Here is a 22,377-nt window from a genome sequence, read left to right as displayed (position 1 = left end):
TTCTTCCTTAGATGAAGGAAAAGCTGGTGCAGGTGTTCACATACAACTCCACTGCCATGTGGTACTGCAACAAACAGGGCGATGGCTGGTCGTGGACCGTGTGTCAAGAGGCCCACGTCGCTAGGCATGTTTGGCACAACAGAGAATTTTCCTATTGGTTTAACACTAGGGGTGGCTTCTCCGTCTGAACGGATAAACGTCGCTCACTGAAATGCCCCCAGAGAGAATAGTAATGACGTTAATTCATTACCACTTTATTTTTCTTCATCCCGTCCCAAACGGAGCGTCAGGACGGGGACGGGACTGCTGCTGAATGACCTCAGCAGAGAGAGTTGGGCACTTTCAGTTTAAAGTGCACATGTCTTTTTGGACAGCCATCTTACGGTGGGCAGCCACACATGCATATTTTAAACCTCTGTAACTCAACTGTCTTAAAACAGATAGGTTAGAGAAAGCTGAAGCCTCCAGAGCACTGTAGAGCGTCAATTGAGGCCGCTCCCACCAATCCTAGCACTGCTGTCATGCTGGTGAGAGCAACACTAGGATTGGTGAAGGGAGTTTGCAGCCTACCTGCCTCTCTTGAGAAGAGAAGACCATCGAGGAGGAGGATGGCGATGTGTCGTACTTGTTGGTAAGTTGTTTTAATAAAAAAAAAACTGTTAACGTCCCACCCGACCACCACCCTTGGGACATGCCAGCCCCCACTGTTATACAAAAGGGGATGATGGACGGAGCGTTTGAGCAAATCAAACACTCACCCCCAGTCAACTGATCTGGGTTTAATCCATCACCATTCTTTAGCCCACTCAGCCACCCCATTTCAGACATGGCTATATGCAAATCAGTCTGACCCTGTGCCTCATGGGAACAGTCCAGCCCGAACTGCCAAGCCATGTCTTCCATGGACCGGAAACAAGCATCCTGGGACCGGTTTCAGATTCATAATCCTCATCAGCCCCCACTGTACAACATCTTGCAGGCTATTTGAACGCCAGAGCAGACAAACTCAGCCGTCTAAGACTAACGGATCACAAATAGCATCTCCGTCCAGAGGTGGTGCAAAGTCTCTTCCATGACTTAAGAGAAACTTGGCTAGATCTGTTTGCCATCACTGAGAAAGAGCAGTGTCAGCAGTTCTCTGCGCTGTAGTTTGCAAGGTGGCTCCTGCTCAGAGACGCTTTTTGTCTTGAGTAGAGTTCTGGTCTCCTGAACTCCTTTACACCGATACCATTCCTGCCCAGAGTGATCTAGAAGATCAGGAATGACCGGGCTCAAGTCATTCTTGTGGCTCCAGATTGGACACGGAGAGTTTGTTATCCAGAACTGCTAAGCATGAGCATCTGTTCCCCGATCATGCTACCTCTTTGCGAGGATCTTCTGCTGCAACACCCGAACCTGCACACGCTCCGCCTACATGTTTTCAGATTGAGTGGCGACTGTTGACAGCTTTTGAACTATCCCCACCCCGCAAAGTCTTCAATGTTATTCTGGTAGCCAGACGTCCCTCAACCAAGGAGGTATATGCCTGCCATTGGGGACAATTTGTGATATGGTATATGCCTCGAAAAATGTTGACCATCTTTTTGTACCATTATCCCAAGTGTTCTTCTTTATTCTTTCTCTAGCCCAGCTGGGCTTTGCTTTGGGCATAGACAATGTGTGTCTTTCAGCCATTTCGTCTTTCTTTTGGTTGCTGGACCAACTGTCTTTGTTCAAGTCCCCCATTGTGTCTCATTTTCTAATGGCCTTTCAAACCTCTACACAACTATCCACTCAGTTTACTCGCCATCAAAACAGCTGTTCAGGTGGCCATAACATCAGCCAGAAAGGTCAGAGGACTGCAAGCACTGTCTGGTCACCCTCCTTATACAACATTTCACCTAGACAAACCGGTCCTGAGAACTTGTGCCTCTTTTCTCCCGAAAGTAATAACACCTTTTCATGTGGGTCAAAATATCACCTTGCCTGTCTTCTTTGCTCCGCCTCATTGTCAGAGTTCAGGGTGAATGATCAGCTCTTTGTTGGGTACGTTGAGCGAAGAAAAGAAAGGCTGTGCAGAAAAGTACCATCTCATGATGAAAAGTTCTCTCCATAAAAATCTTCTAGGCATTGGACAAGAAGCTTCCCCCTGAGGGCTTGCATGCTCATTCCAGTAAAGACAATACTGCAACCACTGCATTACCTTGCGGAGTCCTTATCCTGGACATCTGTCAGACAGCTACCTGGGCATCTCTGCACACATTCACTAAACACATGGGGGGAGGGGGCACACTGCATCTCAGCACAGTTCACCCCATTGCATCTGGTAAAAGCTGTATGCTTACTTCAAAGTTGCTGCAGTGTTTTACCAAAGTTGGTGCAGGTAGTGTTGTTATCTCTAGACACATGTTTCTGGGGTTATCCCTTCATCAGTTCAGAGCAGTAGTAGTACAGAGCAGAAAAAAATCATCTGGGGTTGCTGAAACGCTGCCCAAGTCTTCACATGTCACACTACCACTCCACAGGTGCATCCCAGGTGAGCAAGTCAGCTTGTTGGCTCACGAGGGGGAGTGAGCACACTTAATCTCATCCCATCATTTTGTATCTCTACTGATGAAGGATAACATCGAGAAACCAGTGTCTAGAGATGACCAGGACTAACTGCACCAACTCTGGTGAAATACTAAAATTATTATTAAAGTAATCACTAATTGTGGACTGCATTAACCATAATGCAAATGGGCGAACTGTGCTGGGCTGTGAGGCAGTGTGCTCCCATTCCCCTTCTGTTTAAAAAGGCTCCCTTGAGCCAGTGAGCTGATGAGAATTTGGAGATGCACGTGGGTGCCTCTGAGAAGTACTGAGACCTGAGATGACTAATGCACAATTCTCATCAACCCCTGATCAAATTTGTTTCTGATCTCTACTGATGATGGATAAAATCCAGAAAGTGTCTAGAGAGGAAAAACACCACCTGCACCAACTCTGGTGAAATACTAAAACTAATATTCAAGTAAGCGCTAATTTTGAACTGCATTTGCCATAATGCTAAGGGGCAAACTGTGCTAGCATATGAGGCAGTGTGCTCACATCCCCCTTACATTCACTAAGCATTACTGCCTGAACAGTCAGCTCTGTTGTGACTGGCACCTTGCCCAATCGGTCCTACAGGACTTTTTGGTCTAATCTGTTTGTGGACCCACCTCCAGGAAGCTATTGCTTGGGTATCTATTCTAAGGTAAGGAACTTGCATCTAGAAATCGCTATTAGATTAACTAGTTACTTATCTTCAGTAATGCCTTATTTGGCAGAGACCCCATTAAGCTGCATATTCCTTACTGACCCTCTCATTCTCCCCACTCTGCATAGGGATTTGTGCATGGGGTCACCCTTCTCAGGCCCTTAGTGCTGCACACTAGTACATCAAAACACACAAGATGATGGACGGAATGTTGCACAATGGCAAAACATTCACCCCCAGTCACAGATCTGGGTTTAATCCATTGTTATTTTGCTCACCAAGCCACCCCAGTTCAGACATGGCCATATGCAAATCAGTCTTGACCCTGTTCCTCATGGGAACAGTCCAGCCCGAACTGCCAAGCCATGTCTTCCCTGGTCCGGAATCAAGCATCCTAGGACCGGTTTCTGGCTATCATCCGTCTTCAGCCAGGATAGCTTGACTCCAGTGGCTTAGTGAGCACGGGACCCACATCTGGGCATACCCTTCCCACATAGGGTGAACAGCAAAACACACAAGATGATGGACGGAATGTTGCACAAAGGCAAAACATTCACCCCCAGTCACAGATCTGGGCTTAATCCATCGTTATTTTGCTCACCAAGCCACCCCAGTTCAGACATGGCCATATGCAAATCAGTCTTGACCCTGTTCCTCATGGGAACAGTCCAGCCCGAACTGCCAAGCCATATCTTTCTTGGACCGGAATCAAGCATCCTAGGCTGGTTTCTGGCTATCAGCCGTCTTCAGCCAGGATAGCTTGACTCCAGTGGCTTAGTGAGCACGGGACCCATGTCTGGGCATACCCTTCCCACATAGGGTGAACAGCAAAACACACGAGATGATGGACGGAATGTTGCCCAGACGTGGGTCCCGTGCTCACTAAGTCACTGGAGTCAAGCTATCCTGGCTGATGAAGGCAGATAGCCAGAAACCGGTCCTAGTTTGCAGCTTACAAGAGAGGCCATATTATCCACTATCTAAAAAAAAAGTGGATTCTGAAGACCAGTCTGCTGCTCTCATTATATATTCCAATTGAGCCCCCATCGTGAAAGCTGTGGAGGCTATTGCTCCACTCGCTGAATGAGCTCCGAAAATGGAGATATCTTACCTCCTTCTTGCATAATCCATCTCAGCTATTGAGGGAAGGTTGGGGTGGAAAACTCCATAATATATTTATCTATGGCAATCAAAATGTCACTAGTTCCAGCAGGTGTAAACTGTTTAGTCATTGATTCATAAGTTTTGATGCATTGTATGACAGATAATTTGGAAGAATCTTTAAATTCTAAACATGTCACACTTTTGGTATTAGAATGCTGGTGGAGTGTAGGAACCACCGACACTACTTCCAATGGCACTCCGGTGGGGATAAATATCCTTTAAAGAAAGTTTTAGTGGTGTAGACGATGTAAACTGAGGGTAACAATTTTTCTCAAAATTTAATTGAAGAGTTTTATTCAACTAGTCACATATTTCAATCATTGCGACATAGTTCATTGTTCATGAGACATATAGTCCTTTTATACTCCAAGGTATCCGATTGTAGTACCAGTGTCCCTATGCATTTCGGGAATGACGCCCTTCCTCAGGGGACTAGTTACAATCTGTGGATAAAATTACAGATATTCAGGAAGTGGGTACGCCCCCACAGAGCAAGTACATATAAACATGACTGCAACAGTGCCTAAAATCATGCAAGAGATATCGAGTAGTGCCGGGTATTGATGATCACGAATGGAGGTGTAACAACAGAGAATAACACGGGGTGTAAGGGAAGTATCCTAGGTAAAAAATGGGTGTAAATATCAAAATGTAAATCTATCCGTCTAAATAGGCACCCATAGATGTGAAACGAAAATGTAAGTGATAGTGAATCAGTGAATTAGGGAGGAGATGTAGACTAAAATCACAACGTCGATTACACTCTTAATGATATGGGTATACGCGGAAATGTTAAACGTGGAATCCGAGGGCGTGGTGTATACCGAAAAGCCGTTTTGTGAGCCTAAAGGGTATCTATCACCGTGATAAGACTTATAAGAAGTGGCAATGAACAGCACAAGCTTACCGAATAAATCTTGCCGAGCAGTGTCCTGGTATCTTAGGTGTGTTAGTATTCCGAGTGATAATACGGAAGTAAATAGGTGCATCAATGGAGTGCGTGACGTGCGTAATCGGAAACAAGCAAAGGACTGATAAAAGGTCGACACTAATTGCCGGTTAAAAAGGCAACGAGATGTCAAGGGTCAAAAAAAAATAATGAAAGAAAGAACAAACATTAAATGAAAGATAAAAGTAAAGACAAAAAAATGGAAGGTACCATCGGCAAATAAGGTAAAAGTATACTAGTATTAATGGGAATAAAGGGCGGACAAGTTAGTGCGGCCATCTTGAGAGAGGTTCAAAGAGAAAAGGTGTAAATCAAACACACAGAAAAACCATGATATAAGTCATAAGAATGATGGAAACAATGGGATATAGGTGCCACCGATAGACACGTGTAATACGCAATATTGGTAACAGCAGGTAGAAAAAAAGGAAAGTGAGGAAAAGTGTAGACGTGCAAAAGAAAGTATGATGGGACAAGTGTCAAGTGTATAAATCAAGGAAAGCAACTATATTCCATTCTATCATTGAGGTCTTTCGGTTGGCACGCTTCAAGTCTCTTGATCCAAACAATTTCTCTTTGTAAGAGTCTTTTTCTGTTGTCAACGCCCAGTCTCGTAGGTACAGTCTCCAAGACAAGGAACCTCAATTGACTGACGTTGTGGTGGTGTGATGTAAAATGTGCAGCAAGGGGTGATTTCACAGTCTTATGTTCGGTTAGACGAACTTTTATTTTCCTCTCCGTTTTACCCACGTAAGGTAAACCACATGGGCATTTGAGTAAATATACGACATTCATAGAGTCACATGTAGCGTTTGTCATAAGTTTGATGGTTCTACCAGATGATGGATGATTCATGGTGTTGCCTTTGATGCTATTGTGTCAATGGCAGCAGTTGTGGCAGGGTCTGGTGCCCGTAAAACAGGTAGGGGATTCGATTGGTTGAGTTTCCAAGATGTTTTTGATGTTTTTAGATCTTTGATATGCAAAAAGTGGTTTGTGGTTAAATATTCCACCAAAATCAGGTTCATGTTGAATCATTTCCCAGTTTTTCAAAATAATGCTTTTAATGGCAGTACTCCTAGTAGAATATTTTGACACGAACGCGGGTCTCTGGTTGCTGGTCTGGTCAGTGTGAGGGGTCAAAAGGTCTTGGCGGTTCTTGAAGGAAATGCGTTCTCTAGCTGTTTGAAGGGTAGATTCCGGGTATCTCCGCTCTCTGTATTTCTGGAGAATGTTGTGTTCGGTAAGTTTGTAGGTATCAGGTTCCGAACAAATTCTTTTGGCCCTTAACAATTGAGAGTACGGCAAGTGATTCTTCAAAGGTGTTGGGTGGCAACTGGTGTAAAATAAGGCATGGTTTCTGTCAGTGGCTTTAACGAACAGGTTTGTGATAATTTTATTCTCCTAAAGAGAGACATGAACATCCAGGAAAGGTAGACTCTTGGTATTCAGAGTGGGTGAACTGTATATGATCATCAATGTTGTTGATGTAGGTAATAAACTCAGTTATTTCTTCGGGTGGGCCAATACAGATTAAGAAGATATCGTCAATGTATCGCCAGAATGGACGGATTTTCTGCATCCATTTGATATTGTTCAAAATGTGGTCCAGTTCCATGCGTGTACACTTTTGGTATTACCCTTAGTATGTTTAGAAATACAATAGGTGACTCTGAGGAGTAAACATCCTACCTCTTAACCGCGGGCGGATTTGACGCGTGCGCATATCAGACGGCCTCTGGGCGTCCGGTGTACACGCCCACCGTGACGTCAGACAGCAGGGACCGTCCGACGCATGGAAGGGGTTAATTCCAGGGAACAGACATCCGATTTACGCTTTCATGATACAAAACATAGCAGCATCACAAGCTTACTTGTTAGCTCCTTTCGAGAAAGATATTGATTCTAAATTCAATACTCTAGGAACATCCCACTATCCAGTGTATTTCGGGACTGGAAGGACGCAAAGTATTACACTCTCTGTAGGAGAGTAGGGTCTGCTTCCTATGTTCACCCCCACGTTTTGCTCTGATCCACTGGTTTTTCGACTCTAGTGTGGCTGTGGGCCTGCTAATCAGACCCACAGCCCAGCTGTTCTCTCTCTAAATTCATACCATGTACTTTAGGTACATATCCAATTGGGTATTGGGTCACCTTTGTGAGCCCCTGTAAAGTGTACCATAGGTACTCTGCAGACCAAAGGGTGTCCTCTAACGGATAGCCCTTCCACAAGGACACGACCTGCAGAGATGGCAGCATGCACATAATTTACTGCCTTATAAGTTTCACCTGCTGGTGCAATTTCAGTTAGGAAATTCAGTACATGCACAATGTTGGCCCCTTGTTTTAGACACCAAGAGGCCCATTGCCCCTTTGCTGATCTATGTTGTTTGACAGTACTCCCTGACTTGGCTTGCCTGATAAGCTCCTCAGCCTGTTTTGAAAGACCAGGGCTCCTCCAGCTTTCCCTGTAATCCTCTATGCCATGAACTTCAATTTTCCTTCCACTACCAGTTGGTGAGGATGTCCTAGAGGATCCTGCAGAATATTCTGAAGGAGTGGGAGATGGATCAGTGAATCAGAGGAAAGTTCCATCAGAATTGGAAAGCACACTTGTAATCTCCAGATTGTAGTGATGGTGATGAGAACTATATGCTCTCCCTGGGCGCCTCACTTTAGCCGCTTCCATGGTGATCGAGAACAGAGGAATGGTGTAACTGGTCCCTATACACCATTACTACAGAAATGTATCTGTCGCTACCGCTCTGGGATTGAGCCTCCAGCTGAAGTAGTGAGAAAGTTAATGGTTCAGGTGGGATTCAAAAAGATCTGTCTCAAACAGACCACAAGTGATTCATGATCTCTTGAAACACCTCAGGCAGACACTTCCATGCAATGGAGTTTCTGAGTCCCTGGATTGCCAATTCATTTTAAAATTCTGAGCCCCTGGTAGATACTCTGCTGTGACTGCTATGCGTTGTTTCAGGCAAAAGAGTCCAAAATATTTTATTAATTTTGCCATAGCTCTGGCTCTCGTGCTGCCGAAGTGGTTGGTGTGATTTACCACTGACATGTTTTCTATCTGTATAAGAACGTGAAAGCTCACTTTATCCAGCATTGGACTGTGAAGAAACCCACCAGAAGTTTCAGGCAGTTGATGTGCAAGGCGAGTTCCTCTTCTGACCATCTTCCTGCTGTAGATAACTCCCTACATGTGGATCCCCACCTGACCCACTGGCATCTGACTCTTATTACAAGATCCAGGGTAGAGCCAAAGATCACTCTCCCACTCCACACATCCATGTGCTGTAGCCACCAATTAACCTCCTCCTTTAATTCCAAACTGAGATCCACTGGCAGTAGGTGAGACCCCTCCAAAAGACAGACATCTTTAACCTTTGAAGGGCCCGTTTGTGCAGCGGCCCCAGAAAGATTGCCTGACTAGACTTGTAAAGGAGTCCCACCAAGGTAGCAATCTGTCACAGTGATATCTTGGGATTGCTCAAGGCTTTCCTCAGTTTTTAGGTCTTGCGCCTAGCGTTGCACTGCACAGTAGAGCTTCGCGAAGCGCGAGGCATTTTGTAAACGAAAAACGGGGTTTCAGCAGTCACTTTGGACTGTGAAACGCTCGTGCGTGTGCTTTTTTGTAAAGTGGTACCCCATTGGCCTTTGCGTGCATCTTATTGTAAAAGACTGCACGCAATTGGCGCGAAGCACGCGCATAGCTCCTCCTATGGCCTATTGGTGTCTATTATGCGCACCAAGCGCGTAATCGACACCAATAGGCCGTGGGAGGAGCTATGATTGGGCCCACACAGGCGTGACGTGCGCGCCACTTGTTTTAGATGAACCGTGTTCACTTACTCCTCATAGTAAGCCTGGCAAATTCTCCACCATTTAAAGAAGCTTGCTCTTTCCAACCCATTGGGCCGTACACAGTGTATCCTACTAGTTTCTGAAATCCAAGCCATCCAATCGGAGGAGGAGACGAGGCCTGGGCACGTTGAAGGCGTCTCATTTCTACCAGTTGCATTTACTGTCGTTTTGGAGGCGGGGTCCAGTGAATGCCAGTAGGCAATCACAAGCGGGCGCGAGAAAATTGAAGCACACTGCATCATAGTCTTTCCTTCCGCTGTCTTGAGTTTTCGTCGTTGTTGCACGCGACGAAAGGGGATCCGTTGCTGTGCTGTGAAAGTTGTAGAGGTGGCTCGACAAGGTGAGGAAGGGGTTGCGAGCCGATTTTCTAGGGTCGCTTTCCGTTCGTTGCCTTTCCGCTACACTTTTTCTTAAAGGGGTTCGGCTGAGGTGATCAAACGGAAGCCTCCTCTAGTGGCGTTCAACGCGACTAAGCAAAGTCGGTTTATTTAAGCATTGCGTAGATTCTAGAGGTGCTGTTTGCTTTTGAGCAGTCTCTGTGCAGGACTTCCCTTTGTGTTTACTATTTCCCCATTCCACTGTTGCCTGCATGATTGATATGTACGCTCCAAAACATGTTTGCATCACATTGTTAGCTAAGACTACTGTGTTTTGGTAAGCTCCTATTTTATGTTTTTGACAATCAAGTTTGATTCATTCGGATGCTTAGATGGGGATAACATATTGGTGCTGCACATGCACGTGTTGATGTAAGACACGAAGCGTATGCATGTTATGTATTTCTCGTGATAAAACACTGGCTAAAAACAAGCATGTTTACTGTGTGAATGCGTGGATGATGTTGCCTTGAAACCGTATGCACTGTGTATGCTGGATGTGGTTAGGGTGAAGTTGTGTGTTGCATCGACCTCGTCTAGTCAAGTTACAAAGTCATTGGCAGACGTTTGCATCATCAAAAGTCTGCCGTTGGTAATGGAATGTGGACGTCACTTATGTTACAGAAGACTTATCAGATATTACTGGACGTGCTGACAAGAACCAGTGACGTGGTTATACAACGTGCCATACCCCATATGTCACTAACCTTTGTTAGCAAAAGGCACTTGATTATGATCTGTTTGTAGTATGACTTCGTAACATTACAGAAAACATTATCAACCAAATCTCACTTATACATTAAATTCCTGTCATTCCCCGCTTCCTTAATTCCAATATGTGAACATTTCAGTTGCAAACCCCTGCTAAATGCTACTACCTCCTTTCATCTTCCATCCAGCCTTTTCCTTTCATTCCCCAGACTCCCTCGCACTCCTGCAATCCCCCCATGCGAACTCCCCCATTTTGCTCCAAAGTCCTAAACTTACTCTTTCCCTTCCTTGAGCCTTCCCTCCCCAAGTGAATATACCTGTACCGGACAACCCCCTCCCCCCAAACTACTGTCACTTTAGGGCTCCAACGTGCCTTCCGGTTTTATCGTGGCAACAAGTTTTGATTCTCTTAACTGGAAAGATCCTTCTGCTAGATACTGAAACAGCCGGCCTACTTGGTTATTGGAGCCTATGCCTACCTGACTTCATAACACTACAGTAAACATCATTAACCAAACCTCACTAATGCATTAAATTCCTGTAATTCCCCCTCCCTTAAACTCCCAACTTGCGAACATTGCAATAATAAAACTGCGCCGTACGCTTCCACCTCTTTCCTTTCCATTATGCCTTTTCCTTGCATTCCCCAATATCTCTCACGACCCAGCAACCATCCCCAAGCCATCTACCCTAGTGTTGATCCAAAGTCCCAAACTTCCTCTTGCCCTCCTTTGTTCTCCACCCCCCCGCCACCCCGCCACCCCACCCCCATGCCCCCTCAGCGGCACATGAGCTTGCACCAGACTCTCTATGCCCCCCTGTCCACCTGCTTCCACCTGGGAAAACCCTGTGTTGTGTTCCTTCCCCACGTACCCCTCCATACTTAAGTCAAATAATTGATACTCCCCTGCACACCACCACATTTAATTCCATCATTTTGCTAAAATCTCCCTCAACTCTAACATTTAATAGGCCTGACCGAATTTAGACAAAAGCCCCCTGTCCACATAAAATAAATAGCCTTCTTCTTGATTGTGTTTATGAGACAAAACTTCAATTCCCATAAACGGGCAGAAACCCCTCATTGCTATATTCAGCTTCCTTTTATCCTTATGCATAGCATCCTTTTGTGCCCCTCCAATACTTTCTCTGTACAAACTCCTTCCATAAAATGCAAGTGCTAGTTCATTGACTTTTGAACACCTGTTAATATTCCTTCATTTGTTTAATGAGCATCAGTCTACCAGTTGCACTATATAATTGACACTTGGCGTTTTCACGGTCAACAGGGATGGTTCGCTCCCGGCTGAACCACGCTGTGTTTAATGTGCATGTTTAGCAGTAGTTGGCTGGTGCACTCTGGGAGGGCTAAATGCCGGAAGAGGCGTGACGTACGCATGCCCTTGACAAATAGAAAGAACGCAAAATGGAATGATGATGGTGCCAGCAAATCTGAAGCCTATGGACTGTCTGTAAGTCCACAAAGCAGATACAGCATGTCTCGGTTTGAGACAGCTCATATGTGCCACGTAGAGCTGAGACCTAAACATTATGTGACTTCAATAAAATACAAGCATTTGCAATGCAATAGGTTTTGCATTTGGGAGATTTTGAGCTATTGGCATTGTAAATGACAATGCCTTTTATTTATGTGTTTAAATAAACTTGCAATAATAAAAAGCATTGTCATTAACAATACCAATAGGTCAAAGTTTCAAAAATGCGAGACCTATTGCATTGCAAATGCTTGTTCTTGATGACAGCCTTTTTCCTTTTGGGAATTTTAGGGTTTCCTTTTCTGAGTCTATCACTAAACCCAGGAGCATGTTGATGCTCCCACTGAGATTTTCCCCTGTTGATTAGGAACCCTAGGTCGTGCAGAAGGCCAATGGTCACTGCTAACTTTCCATTAAATGATGAGTCCTACTCCCATCGTTCTGAGGTATTCCATTACAGACTGTAGTAGCTGATGAAAGTCCAAAAGCAAGAGCTGCAAATTCATACACCTAGTTGCTTCCAAATGAATAGGAGGAATCTGCGATGGGGTGCGAGGCTAGGAATTGTCAGAAAGGCGTTCTTGAGTTTTAATCTCACCTTCCAGTCCTGCAGAAAAGTATGCCCCTGAGTATATGACTCCTGCCATCTTGAAATGGCAGAAGATCAACCATTCATTGAATTACAGCTGAAGGTGATCACCGGACAGTGTCCCAAATCTTTGTTTGCCACCAGGTAAATTTTGCTGAGGAACTGTTGTGGATTCAGTTGTGACTGGATAACAGCTTATTTGGCTAGCAATGCGCGTACCTCTTGGTCTATGAGATCGCAGTTTCCGGTCGAAAAGGTGATAGGCCTCAGTTTCTAGCATTGCTTGGGCAAGCCGTAGAGTTATATGTTGTATTCTGATGCTGTCTGGAGTATCCAGGCATCGTTCGCTATCCCCCTTCATTTGTGACTGAAATTGGAAAACCTCCCCCAATCTGCACCTCCTTGGAGAGCTAAGACTCACCTGAGAATCCTGCCGTGGGGTTACTCTTGGATCCCCTGAAGAAGCCTCTGTTCCCTCTGCCTTTGTTGCACCACCCATGAGAGGGCATGAAGCCTGCAAAGCTGCTGTTGTCAAAAGAGGACCCTGGTTATGGAAGCAGCCACAGGAGCATCTTCTGCCATTCCCAACCCCACTAAAAAGCTTTTGACAAAATGTTTTTAATTGAGTTCTGTGTGTGTGTTGAGTTGAGTTCTGTGTCTTGCCCAGTGAAGCAAAAGTCGATGCATACTTCCTGAGCTCTTTAAGGAAAGGATCCCTGAACATTCTTCCTTCAGCTCCTTATCTTAGAAGCTACGTTTATGAGCAGTGGCGTTCTGTGGAAATCTGAGATGGTTCTTCCCCCTTCAGTTTATGGTTTGCTTTAATCATCCAGCAACACACTGAGCCACCTTACCTGCAGCAGTCCTCTCTGAGGACTTACGGTGAGAGAGGTCTTTGGGATCCAGCGTACCCTAGGTGTTTTATCTGGTTGCACTAGTCTCAGCTTTTGGACGCTTTGGGTGTGGCGCCGACCTTCAAAGTTTCTCAGCATCTTATCTGTCCTCTTTTGGAACCTTGATTTCCCCAAAGGGCTTAGAAGGTCAGGGACACAATCACGTTGGCACAGTGCTTCCATGGTATTCGTGGTCATGACCTGTGTCACCTTGCTTAGGCCAACATAGAAAGGCTTCTCAAAGCCTATCAAAGGTGTCTGTCACGGGGGGGCTGCTCCTTCTTCCTTTTGGCATTTAACTTGGCAGCTCTCTGGCCCTCCTGTTCCCGCAATTCATGAGTTCCAGGGAGGAAACCTAGGTCTTGCCTCCAACGGAGGGATTCAGATTAGCCAGCGGCCAAGAGCAGTAATGGCTTCTTAAGAGCTGTAGGGCACTGGTGACCGCCTTCTGTACTGGGTAGAGTGACCAACCGTCCGTAAATTTCACGGACGACATGATGTTATTTTAGTATGATGTCCACAAGGCGACAGTAATTTGGAGACCCCAAATTATGGGCGCCTTACAGACATCATACTAAAATCGAAATGGGAATCTTCAGTAAGGAATGCGGTTTCCCTGCGAGAGGCCCCATGAGTTTAAAAGATTACTCCCGGGTCTTCTCACACCTACCTTTTAAACTGTAGAGGCTGCCTGCAGCCCCTCCCGGCCCCTCCCGGACCTCGCGCAGACTGTAGACTGGCCCATTGTCATTCTGAGACTGCAGCTGATTAGCACTTTTATAATGACATTGGGCCCAATTGTAGTGACAGCATGCGCCTAACAATTTGCCGGTGAAGATGTAGGACGACAAGAGTTCTACACCAAAGCTGAAAGATCTGGCTTTTCTGAAAGATAAGTTGGAGGGATTGAGCATCGGGTGGAGGAGGAGGTGCAAACTGGCGTGACCAAGGAAGGCTCGTTGCTAAGTTCTCCATTTCTGAAGGGCTTCCTCACAGGGTATGTGGTGGCCAAGCTCCAAGCCTCAGCTGTCCTAGGTTTTGCTATTAGTGCATGCACCAGGATCTATGCAGCTCAGAACTATGCTGTTCCGAACGTCAAGCAAACCATTTGTGATTACCTTGGCTCTTTCAAGAAAAGGTGGTCAGACTAGCAAAGCACCTCAGATATTGCAGCTCTCGTGCTGCTAACCTTAAACAACCTGCACAGTGAAATATTTGCACATCTTCTTAATGAGAGAATGATATGCTGTTTTATTGTTGACTTGGAAAGGTGTTTGATAACTCAGCCGGTCTGCTCACACACTACGAATTAGGAGACTTAGTTTGGGGGTCAATACTGGAACTAAGGAGCCTTTTCATTTCCCTTTCTGACCTGAAGACTCTTAAGATATAGTTGTACTATTTTAATAGTTGATGTATAAAGAAAAAGTTGGTTTTATTTCAGCAGAAATCTCTCATAATGGAAAGTTTAGTTTACTTCAACTGGTTTCCAAAGGTCAAGTTGTTGTTGATGTGTTTTCTTAAATTCCAAAGCAGCTCTGAATTGCAAAGCAGATGAATGTGGGTCTGCTTCAGCCAAGTTTGTACTCTGCTTCTCAATGTTACGAAGTCTCTGCGGCAATGTTTTAGTTTGGGAACATAACTTCTTTCGCCTAGTTTCTTGAGAATATGGTTCTGTAGGAGGCTGCAAATAAGAAACCCTCCTGCTCTACACTTGGCAAGTGGTTTAATGCCTTTACTTTATTGTAGCATTGAAGTTTTGGGTCGAATTTCAAGGTCTTCAGTTTGAAGCCTTTAAGGTTTAGGACTGACTGTATTAAGTTTGGCCCAGAATTATCACAACTATCTGCATGCTAACCAAACAAAGCGTATTGTACCACAGGTCTGAATTTCCTATAAAATGCGCTGTTCCTTTCTTGCTCTGCTTAATAAATTATGTAGAGAACTTGCTAGTGACAGCATGTGGTGTGCCTTCTCCCGCATCGGACTAGGGCAAGGCATCCTGCTTGTCTTGGCACCATGCTGGAGAGAATAAAAATAAAATAACCAACAACGTTTCACTGTACATTTAAAAGTCAGATTTCAACATACAAATAAAAAAATACTATTTCATGCTTATTGTTACATTAGCACAAATCTTGATTGCAGAAAATACCTGATGTCACTTGCAAAGCTGTGCACATACTGAAAAACTGTGGAGTTCATGATTGTCTCAACCTTATATAAAAACTTATTTTGACTTGTATTTATTTTGGTTGTCTATTTACTTACTTTATTGTGCCACCTCCTCTGATATGTCTGCAAAACGTATGTTTTGTCCCAATTTTTTGTCCTGAATTTTGACCTTCTGTCCTGAATTTTGACCCTTTGTCCTGAATTTTGACCCTTTGTCCTGAATTTTTACACTTTGTCCTGAATTTTTACACTGACCGTCCTGAATGTGCACCCATGCCAGTTGGTCACCCTGGTACGGAGTTGTCCACCACCCCACCTCTAATATGTCGTCCTCCCAGGGAGGAGTTCCTCTACCTATTCTAGGTCTTCCATGACTCTTAATATGTTAGGGCACAGGCTTCAGATTATACTTTTCCATTTGGGAGGGCTCAGGGTAAGCACTTAGGCAGTTGATATGAGAGCAGTAGAGGTGGCGAGCCACGGGACACCTGCCTCTGAAATTCTTAGGGTAAATCAAGCTGCAAACGTGCCCTCATATTGTAAGGTTGTGTACGGCAGTAATGACTTGCCGACCGCAAATCCTGAGGAGACGCAGTCATGGGTAAGGAGCCGCTCGCGCCGCTAGAATGGCTTGCGAGAGAGAAGTCTCCAGCGGTCACCGCGCGTTTACAAATCTTCAAAAGATTTAGCGCCTCCTGCGGGGAAGGGAGCCCTGCTGTCAGCGCCATGTTACAGGGTCTGACCACACCACGGCCACCTGGTGCCAGGTGACACGGTGTGCAGAGGGGGTACAAGAGGCGCAATCCCGGCAAGCGGCTCTTTTCATACCGCAGAAAGAGATCGCAATGCCGCACTAGCAATAAACACAGTTAGCAGTCTCAATTTAAACCGGTATTAACTTCATGTCAATTGATAGGGCCATACACCTTAATAGCCGCTGGAGCAGCGAAGAAAGAGGTGGAAGTCCGGCTGCACTGCATTGTTATCGGCTCATGACATGGTTCCTTTGAAACTCCCCTTGTCCATGGTGTTCAGGGAATGGTAATTCGTAATGTTGTTGCTTTGAAGCTGCTGGAGAAATTACAGCGAAGTAAGATAGCATAATCGGATCCCTGGCCTAGAATTAATCTATACATACCAGCCGCGGCCGGTAGTGGGAGTACCGGCCGGGCGGTGACGTGGGGAGGGGGAGGGGCAAGGTGGGGGCTATTAATGTATGGAATTCAGACCTTAACAGGTAAGTAAACATAAAAGTAAATAAAATGAATTTCGTTGCGCGCACTGCATCACCAAATGCGATGCTGTGTGCGCAACGAAATTCGTTTTATTTATTCTTATGTTTACTTACCTATTAAGGTCCGGATTCCATACATTACTAGCCCCCACCATGCCCCTCCCCCTCCCCACATCACCGCCCGGCCGGTACTCCCAGTACCGGCCGCGGCTGATACATACTAGTTTGCTTTGTTTCATTCTTCTCTGCCGTATGCCACCCTCTTAGTGAAATCTGAGACTAACGGGTGTCTTCACACACTGATGTTCAGACAATCACGCCCGAGACATTGGTTACTGAGAAGGCAAATCCTTCCTTCTCCAATAAAGCCTCACCGAGGTGTCTACTGCCCCAGTTTGTTATCTCTTTCCGATATCCGTTCTATGTTGGGAATGTCTGAGGACTGCCTATAGGAGGCGGCAAGATGCGTGCTTGTGTTACTAGTTCTATCACTATTGAATTCGCTGCGGGTCGCCACACCCAGCCTCTCTCCCGGGCGTCCTAATTCCGGATTCTCCCGAGTTTAAGTAAAGCTGCAGTTTTGCCAGTTCTGCCTGCATAATATAGGGCGATGGTGCTGAGGGGGCGTGGAGTAAAGGCGGAGGTGTTTTTTGCTTGGCAGGTCGCCGTCTGGCAGTCAGCACTGGTGGGAATAGTATCTGTACCAGGGAGAAACAAGCAGGTACGTGTAACCAGGAGACGATCCATGCACTTAAGATTTAAAAGTACAGTTTTTCCGTTTTGACGAGTGCTTTACCCTTCCATTGGCGGAGCAGCTTGGATTCCGTCCAATAGGAAGAGACTTTCATCTTTTTACCAAGGTTTGTATTTTGCTGCTACAATTCCAATGCTTCTTTTTTATGTTGGACATAGTAGTGGCCAAGTGTAATACATCTCGGGTACCGTGGTTGTATAGGTGTGTCCTTCCCACGCTGCTGGTATTCTCGGTGTATTTTCATGCTGCCATTGCTCACTCAAGGGGTTGACACTTGTAGCACTTTGCCCAAACTTGCTCATCATTGGCAAGGGTGTGAAAAGAACATTTGCGTGTGCCCTGCATCCAGTATGATTGCAACTCCAGTGAACAGTGTGTCTACTAAGTGCAATCTTTTCAAAATAATTACGTTGTGCCATTAATGTAAGTATATTTTCGATAATTTAATTTGTTTATCTAATGCACTTTACTTTTACAGGTCACATAGATGTTTTTTCATCAGGCCTGTTTATGGTAGAGGAATTTGCTGCAGACGCTATCCAAGACAAGTTTGGGACATTCAAGTAAGTCGCAACCTCATTTAATAAATACATAATATAGGGGTCTTTTTCAGCCCTTTTCATTAATTGGTCTGTTCCAATAGTCACATTTTGCTTCCCCGTGCAAAAGCCTGGGACAGTGGGTCAGTCCACTTTATCTATTGGCGCTCTTTCACTGCTTTTTTAGTGGCAGGTAATACTAGATAGCGCCATGTTTCCATAGGAAAGGCATTTTTTGGTTTGCATATAACTTATAACTTTGGTGCAGTTTGACGAATCTTCACGAAACTTAAAAGAAAAAAAAGTCTACTCCACCTCAGCACAATCCTGGAAAGTTTGGCTGCGGTTAGTCAAGCAGGGGCGTAGAAAAGGGGGTGGAGTCACAAAAGTGTTTTCCCATACATTTTTCTATAGGAAAACTGAACAACTATACTACAAAAATGGCTGAAAGGTATTACATCAGATTTATTAACAAGGAGGATCTTGGTCCAAAAAGCTTGCTTTTTGTGATTTATTGTAAATCAGTTCAGTTGTTTTTTAAAAACTGAAGTTCAGATTTGAACTTCCGACAGATCTACAGGTAAGATTTGATTGGCTTCCACCACATTAACAAAAATTTGATTGCAGCCATTTTAGGACCTAGGAACTCTTTCACTTGTCCTGGAAAAAGAAGAAACAAAAGACATGGGGGCAGGGTAGGGATACCTTGCCCCCGCCAGGCCTGGTGGGGGGTCGCTGGGAACAAAAACAGAATTATTTTTAAGGGGGACTGTGAATCTGCAGCGCAGTAAAAATAAAAAAAATAAAAACATGCTTCCACCCTTTTAATATATGACCCCCCTGGAAAGGACGGGGGGCAGGAGGAGCATGACAAAATGTTGTTTATGGAGGAGGAGACGTGCAGCCCGTCACCCGAGATTTCTAGACGGGGCCGACGTCTGTGGCCTGTTGGGGTCCAATTCTAGCAGACCAGCACATCCTATCTCAGCAACCAACAGGGCACCTCCGAGGAGTTGGCTGCGGGACTTGGAGGCGTGTCTTGGCCCCCTTCCCCCTCTCATTCACCAGCGAGCCCGGGGGTGCGGAAACATCTGGGGTGTGATGGGATCGGGCCTGGGGGCCTGCAACGATCCGCCTCATGGGTCAGAAGGCCAGAATCTGAGGCGGGGCACTGGACAGCAGCCTTCTGTGGTCCACTGGTGGTGGACCGGCCCACCCCGATCAACTTTACTCTCTAACTGGGCCTTGATCCTAGGCACCGTCCCTCCTCCTCGTTGCAGGATGCGTGCTTGGGGACTGTGACCGGCCAGCCGAGAGCTTACTGCTCCACCGCACCAAGTAAGTATATTTGGCAGTCTTTAAGATGAGACACACATAGCTGTGGTGTGCCACTTGACACACGGCTGGTGAATCAATCCTTGGCCGGGATATCTAACCACCAACAATCAAAGAAAGACACTACAGTAAAAGACATGTTTGCCCGATCAAACTCGAAAAGGACACGCCACAGGAGGCCGAGGAACACGGGACGCCCACAGACAAAGATCGAGGTCAGATGGCGGCATGGAGGATTCCCCAATCGGTAAAGCATTCATGGAGCAGCTGTTTAGATCCCTTCGCGATAACTTTGCAGAGCTCAAACGAGACATTACGCCAGTCATCAAAGGCATCAGACAGGATGTTTTTGCCATTGACCAAAGATTGACATCAATGGAGCAAAACCAATATGCCCGGGAGGAGGAACTGGAGGGTCACCGCTGGGAGCTACTGGAAGTACGGGATCAGAACTCAGAGTTGCGCTACCAAGTCAAAGATTTGGAAAATAGGTCCGATGCTCCTACATACGGATTAAGGGCGTGCCGGCCCGGGCCATCTTGAGTGACCTGGAGCGGTTCATGATCAGTCTCTTCAAACATGTGACACCCTCCTTACATGACCAGGAGATCGTCCTGGACCTCACACACCGGGCCGGGAGACCAGCCAGCTCGCCTGGCCAACCCCAGGAGATACTCACCTGCCTACACTATTACAGGCAGAAATACCCCATAATGAGCGCGGAGAGAGAGCTGACAGCCATCAAATTTGAAGGCTTTAAAGTTTGGATTTATCAGGAACTATCTCCGACCAGGCTGTAGCGTCTTAGGGCCCTCAAACCACTAACTGACTTCCTTCAAGCATAGGAAATTCTATCAAAATGAGGCCACCCTTTTTACCTGCAGTTCGTATGGAAGGAGGAAGTTCGGATCATTCACACGTTGGATGACACTCGCGACCTGCCAGACGTACCGGACTTTTGACAATCCATGCCCTCTGAGTCACTGGTTCGAGAGCTCACTGTTGAGGGGCGGAGGGTGAGACGTTCTTCCAGCCAGATCGGAAAGTGTTTAATAAGCCTACCATAGCTGATAGCCGTGAGGCGCGCTCGCGTCTACTCCACCAACTACAGCAGGTAGGGAACCCAGGGCTTTTCACTGACGATCATTGAGAGCCTCGGGGTGCCTAGTTCCCGCTGGCCACCTGGTCTTCTTGCCACCCCGGCTGGATGGTTCTCTCTGCCAGATCTTCATCTGGATGATCAACTCAACTGCAAAACCTGTCTGGGATATGGACTCCAAACTCGATGCGTCAATAGCTCCCTGGTGGGAGATGTTGTTTGATTTATTGACTCTATCGTGTTCTTCTTTGCTCTCTAATTTCCATAATTTACGCTCAACCCAGTTCTTTAACCCGGGGGGTGGGTGGAATAGCGTGGCACCTGGTTGAGTGGATATGTTGTGCATAATCACTGATCATGGAATCTCTGCTTAGCCTCAATGTCAGAGGTCTTAACTCCCCAACGAAGCGGCTTGCAGTTCTCTAAATCCTCAAGGACACAAAGTGCGATGTTTGCATTCTCCAAGAAGCCCATCTGCCTCAAAAAGACTGGCAACGGTTACATTCTCTCTGGTTTGACCAACAGTACTTTTCATCTGGGCCAACCAAGAAAGCTGGGGTAGCCATTCTGTTTGATACGCACTTTGCAGGGAGGGTGGATGGGGTTTTTATAGACATCCCAGGCCGACTGTTAGCGCTGCATGTACAAATGCAGGGCACCCGGTACATGATTGCCACTGTCCATGCCCCCAATGACAAGCAGGAAACCTTTTTCAGGGATGTTTTGGCCCGCCTGATTTCCACCCCAGATAGGGAGATGTTGGTGGGGGGTGACTTCAGCATTGTAATGGACGACCAGAGAGGCAGAACTATCCTCCGAGCGGGCCAAGACAGGGGACTCAGTCCAGGTACTAGGGGTTGGATGGACGAAGCAGGGCTAACAACATTTGGCGCCACACACACCCCATGGAAGTAGACTACATATTTTTCTCAGCGGCTCACTAAACACACACATGCATTGATTACTTCCTCACAACCTCAGGGATAACGAGGGACACAACAGCTGCGGACATAGGAGTGGCCGCTCTTTCTGACGACTCTCCCATTAGTCTGCTCTTCCGCTCTAGAGCGCATTCAACAATACACCATCGCTGGCACCTTAATACAAAACTTCTCGCATATGACAAAGTACGAAAGGCCACTCTAGGACCATTGACCTCCTTTTCCTGGAGTTCAACAATACTCCTGAGATGGACATAGCCACACTGTGGGAGACCCAAAGGAGGTCCTTCAAAGCCACTTTGTCGGAATTGCTACAGGTATAACGGGGGGCAGGATAAGCGCCACCGCCTAGAAGCTCAAATTAAGGAGCTGGAGACAGCACATGCACAGTCGGGCTGTGGCGGTTCGCCGCCAACTGACAGCTATCCGAAAACAGTTACACGCGATAGACTTGGGAGGGGCAGAGTAGGCTTTGCTATGGCTGCGCCAGAAATACTATCCTGGGGGCAATAAGGTGGGACATATGTTAACACACCGCCTCCCGGCACAGGCCATGGAACGCCGGATATCGGAAATTCAAGGGGCGGATGTCTTCATCTGCAGTACAGACAAGGGCATCGCAAACGCCTTTGGAGCATTTTATAGGGCTCTTTACACCGCCGAACTCTTACACAATGGAGACATGGCGACACACCTGGTCCACGTCCCCCACGATACGGGGGCGCCCGTGTACAATGCCCTGGAAACGGACATTACTATACAGGAGGTACTCACTGCGATACATAAGCTGCAACGGCACAAAGCACCGGGCCTGGCAGCTACGGAGGGGAATTTTACAAAACATTTGTGCCCACCTGGCCCCGATTCTCAGGCGCTTGTTTAAATCCATTGATAAACTAGGAGCCCTGCCAGACTCAATGCGATTGGCTACCCTGACAGTTATTCCAAGCAAGGCAAATAACCCAAAAGCTGCACCTCCTACCGCCCAATCTCCCTGTTAAACGTGGATGCAAAGATCTTTAGTA

The 22,377-nt window shown here is 46.2% G+C and overlaps 1 protein-coding gene and 1 pseudogene across 1 annotated transcript in view; both read left to right on the top strand.

Annotated features, from left to right (window-relative positions):
* The window catches only part of ICE2 (interactor of little elongation complex ELL subunit 2), a 747,964-nt gene that overhangs the window by 640,841 nt on the left and 84,746 nt on the right, over positions 1-22,377 (top strand). Inside the window, exon 12 of the mRNA XM_078680821.1 lies at positions 17,917-18,001. Within this exon, the coding sequence (XP_078536947.1) occupies positions 17,917-18,001 (85 nt within the window). The remainder of the gene's footprint in view (positions 1-17,916; positions 18,002-22,377) is intronic.
* Positions 14,113-14,426, top strand: LOC144825298 (SLC35A4 upstream open reading frame protein pseudogene; annotated as a pseudogene).

Source organism: Lissotriton helveticus, chromosome 3_1, assembly GCF_964261635.1.
Source record: "Lissotriton helveticus chromosome 3_1, aLisHel1.1, whole genome shotgun sequence".
In the NCBI taxonomy this organism is placed as follows: Eukaryota; Metazoa; Chordata; class Amphibia; order Caudata; family Salamandridae; genus Lissotriton; species Lissotriton helveticus.
This window is presented reverse-complemented; position numbering and strand designations above follow the sequence as displayed.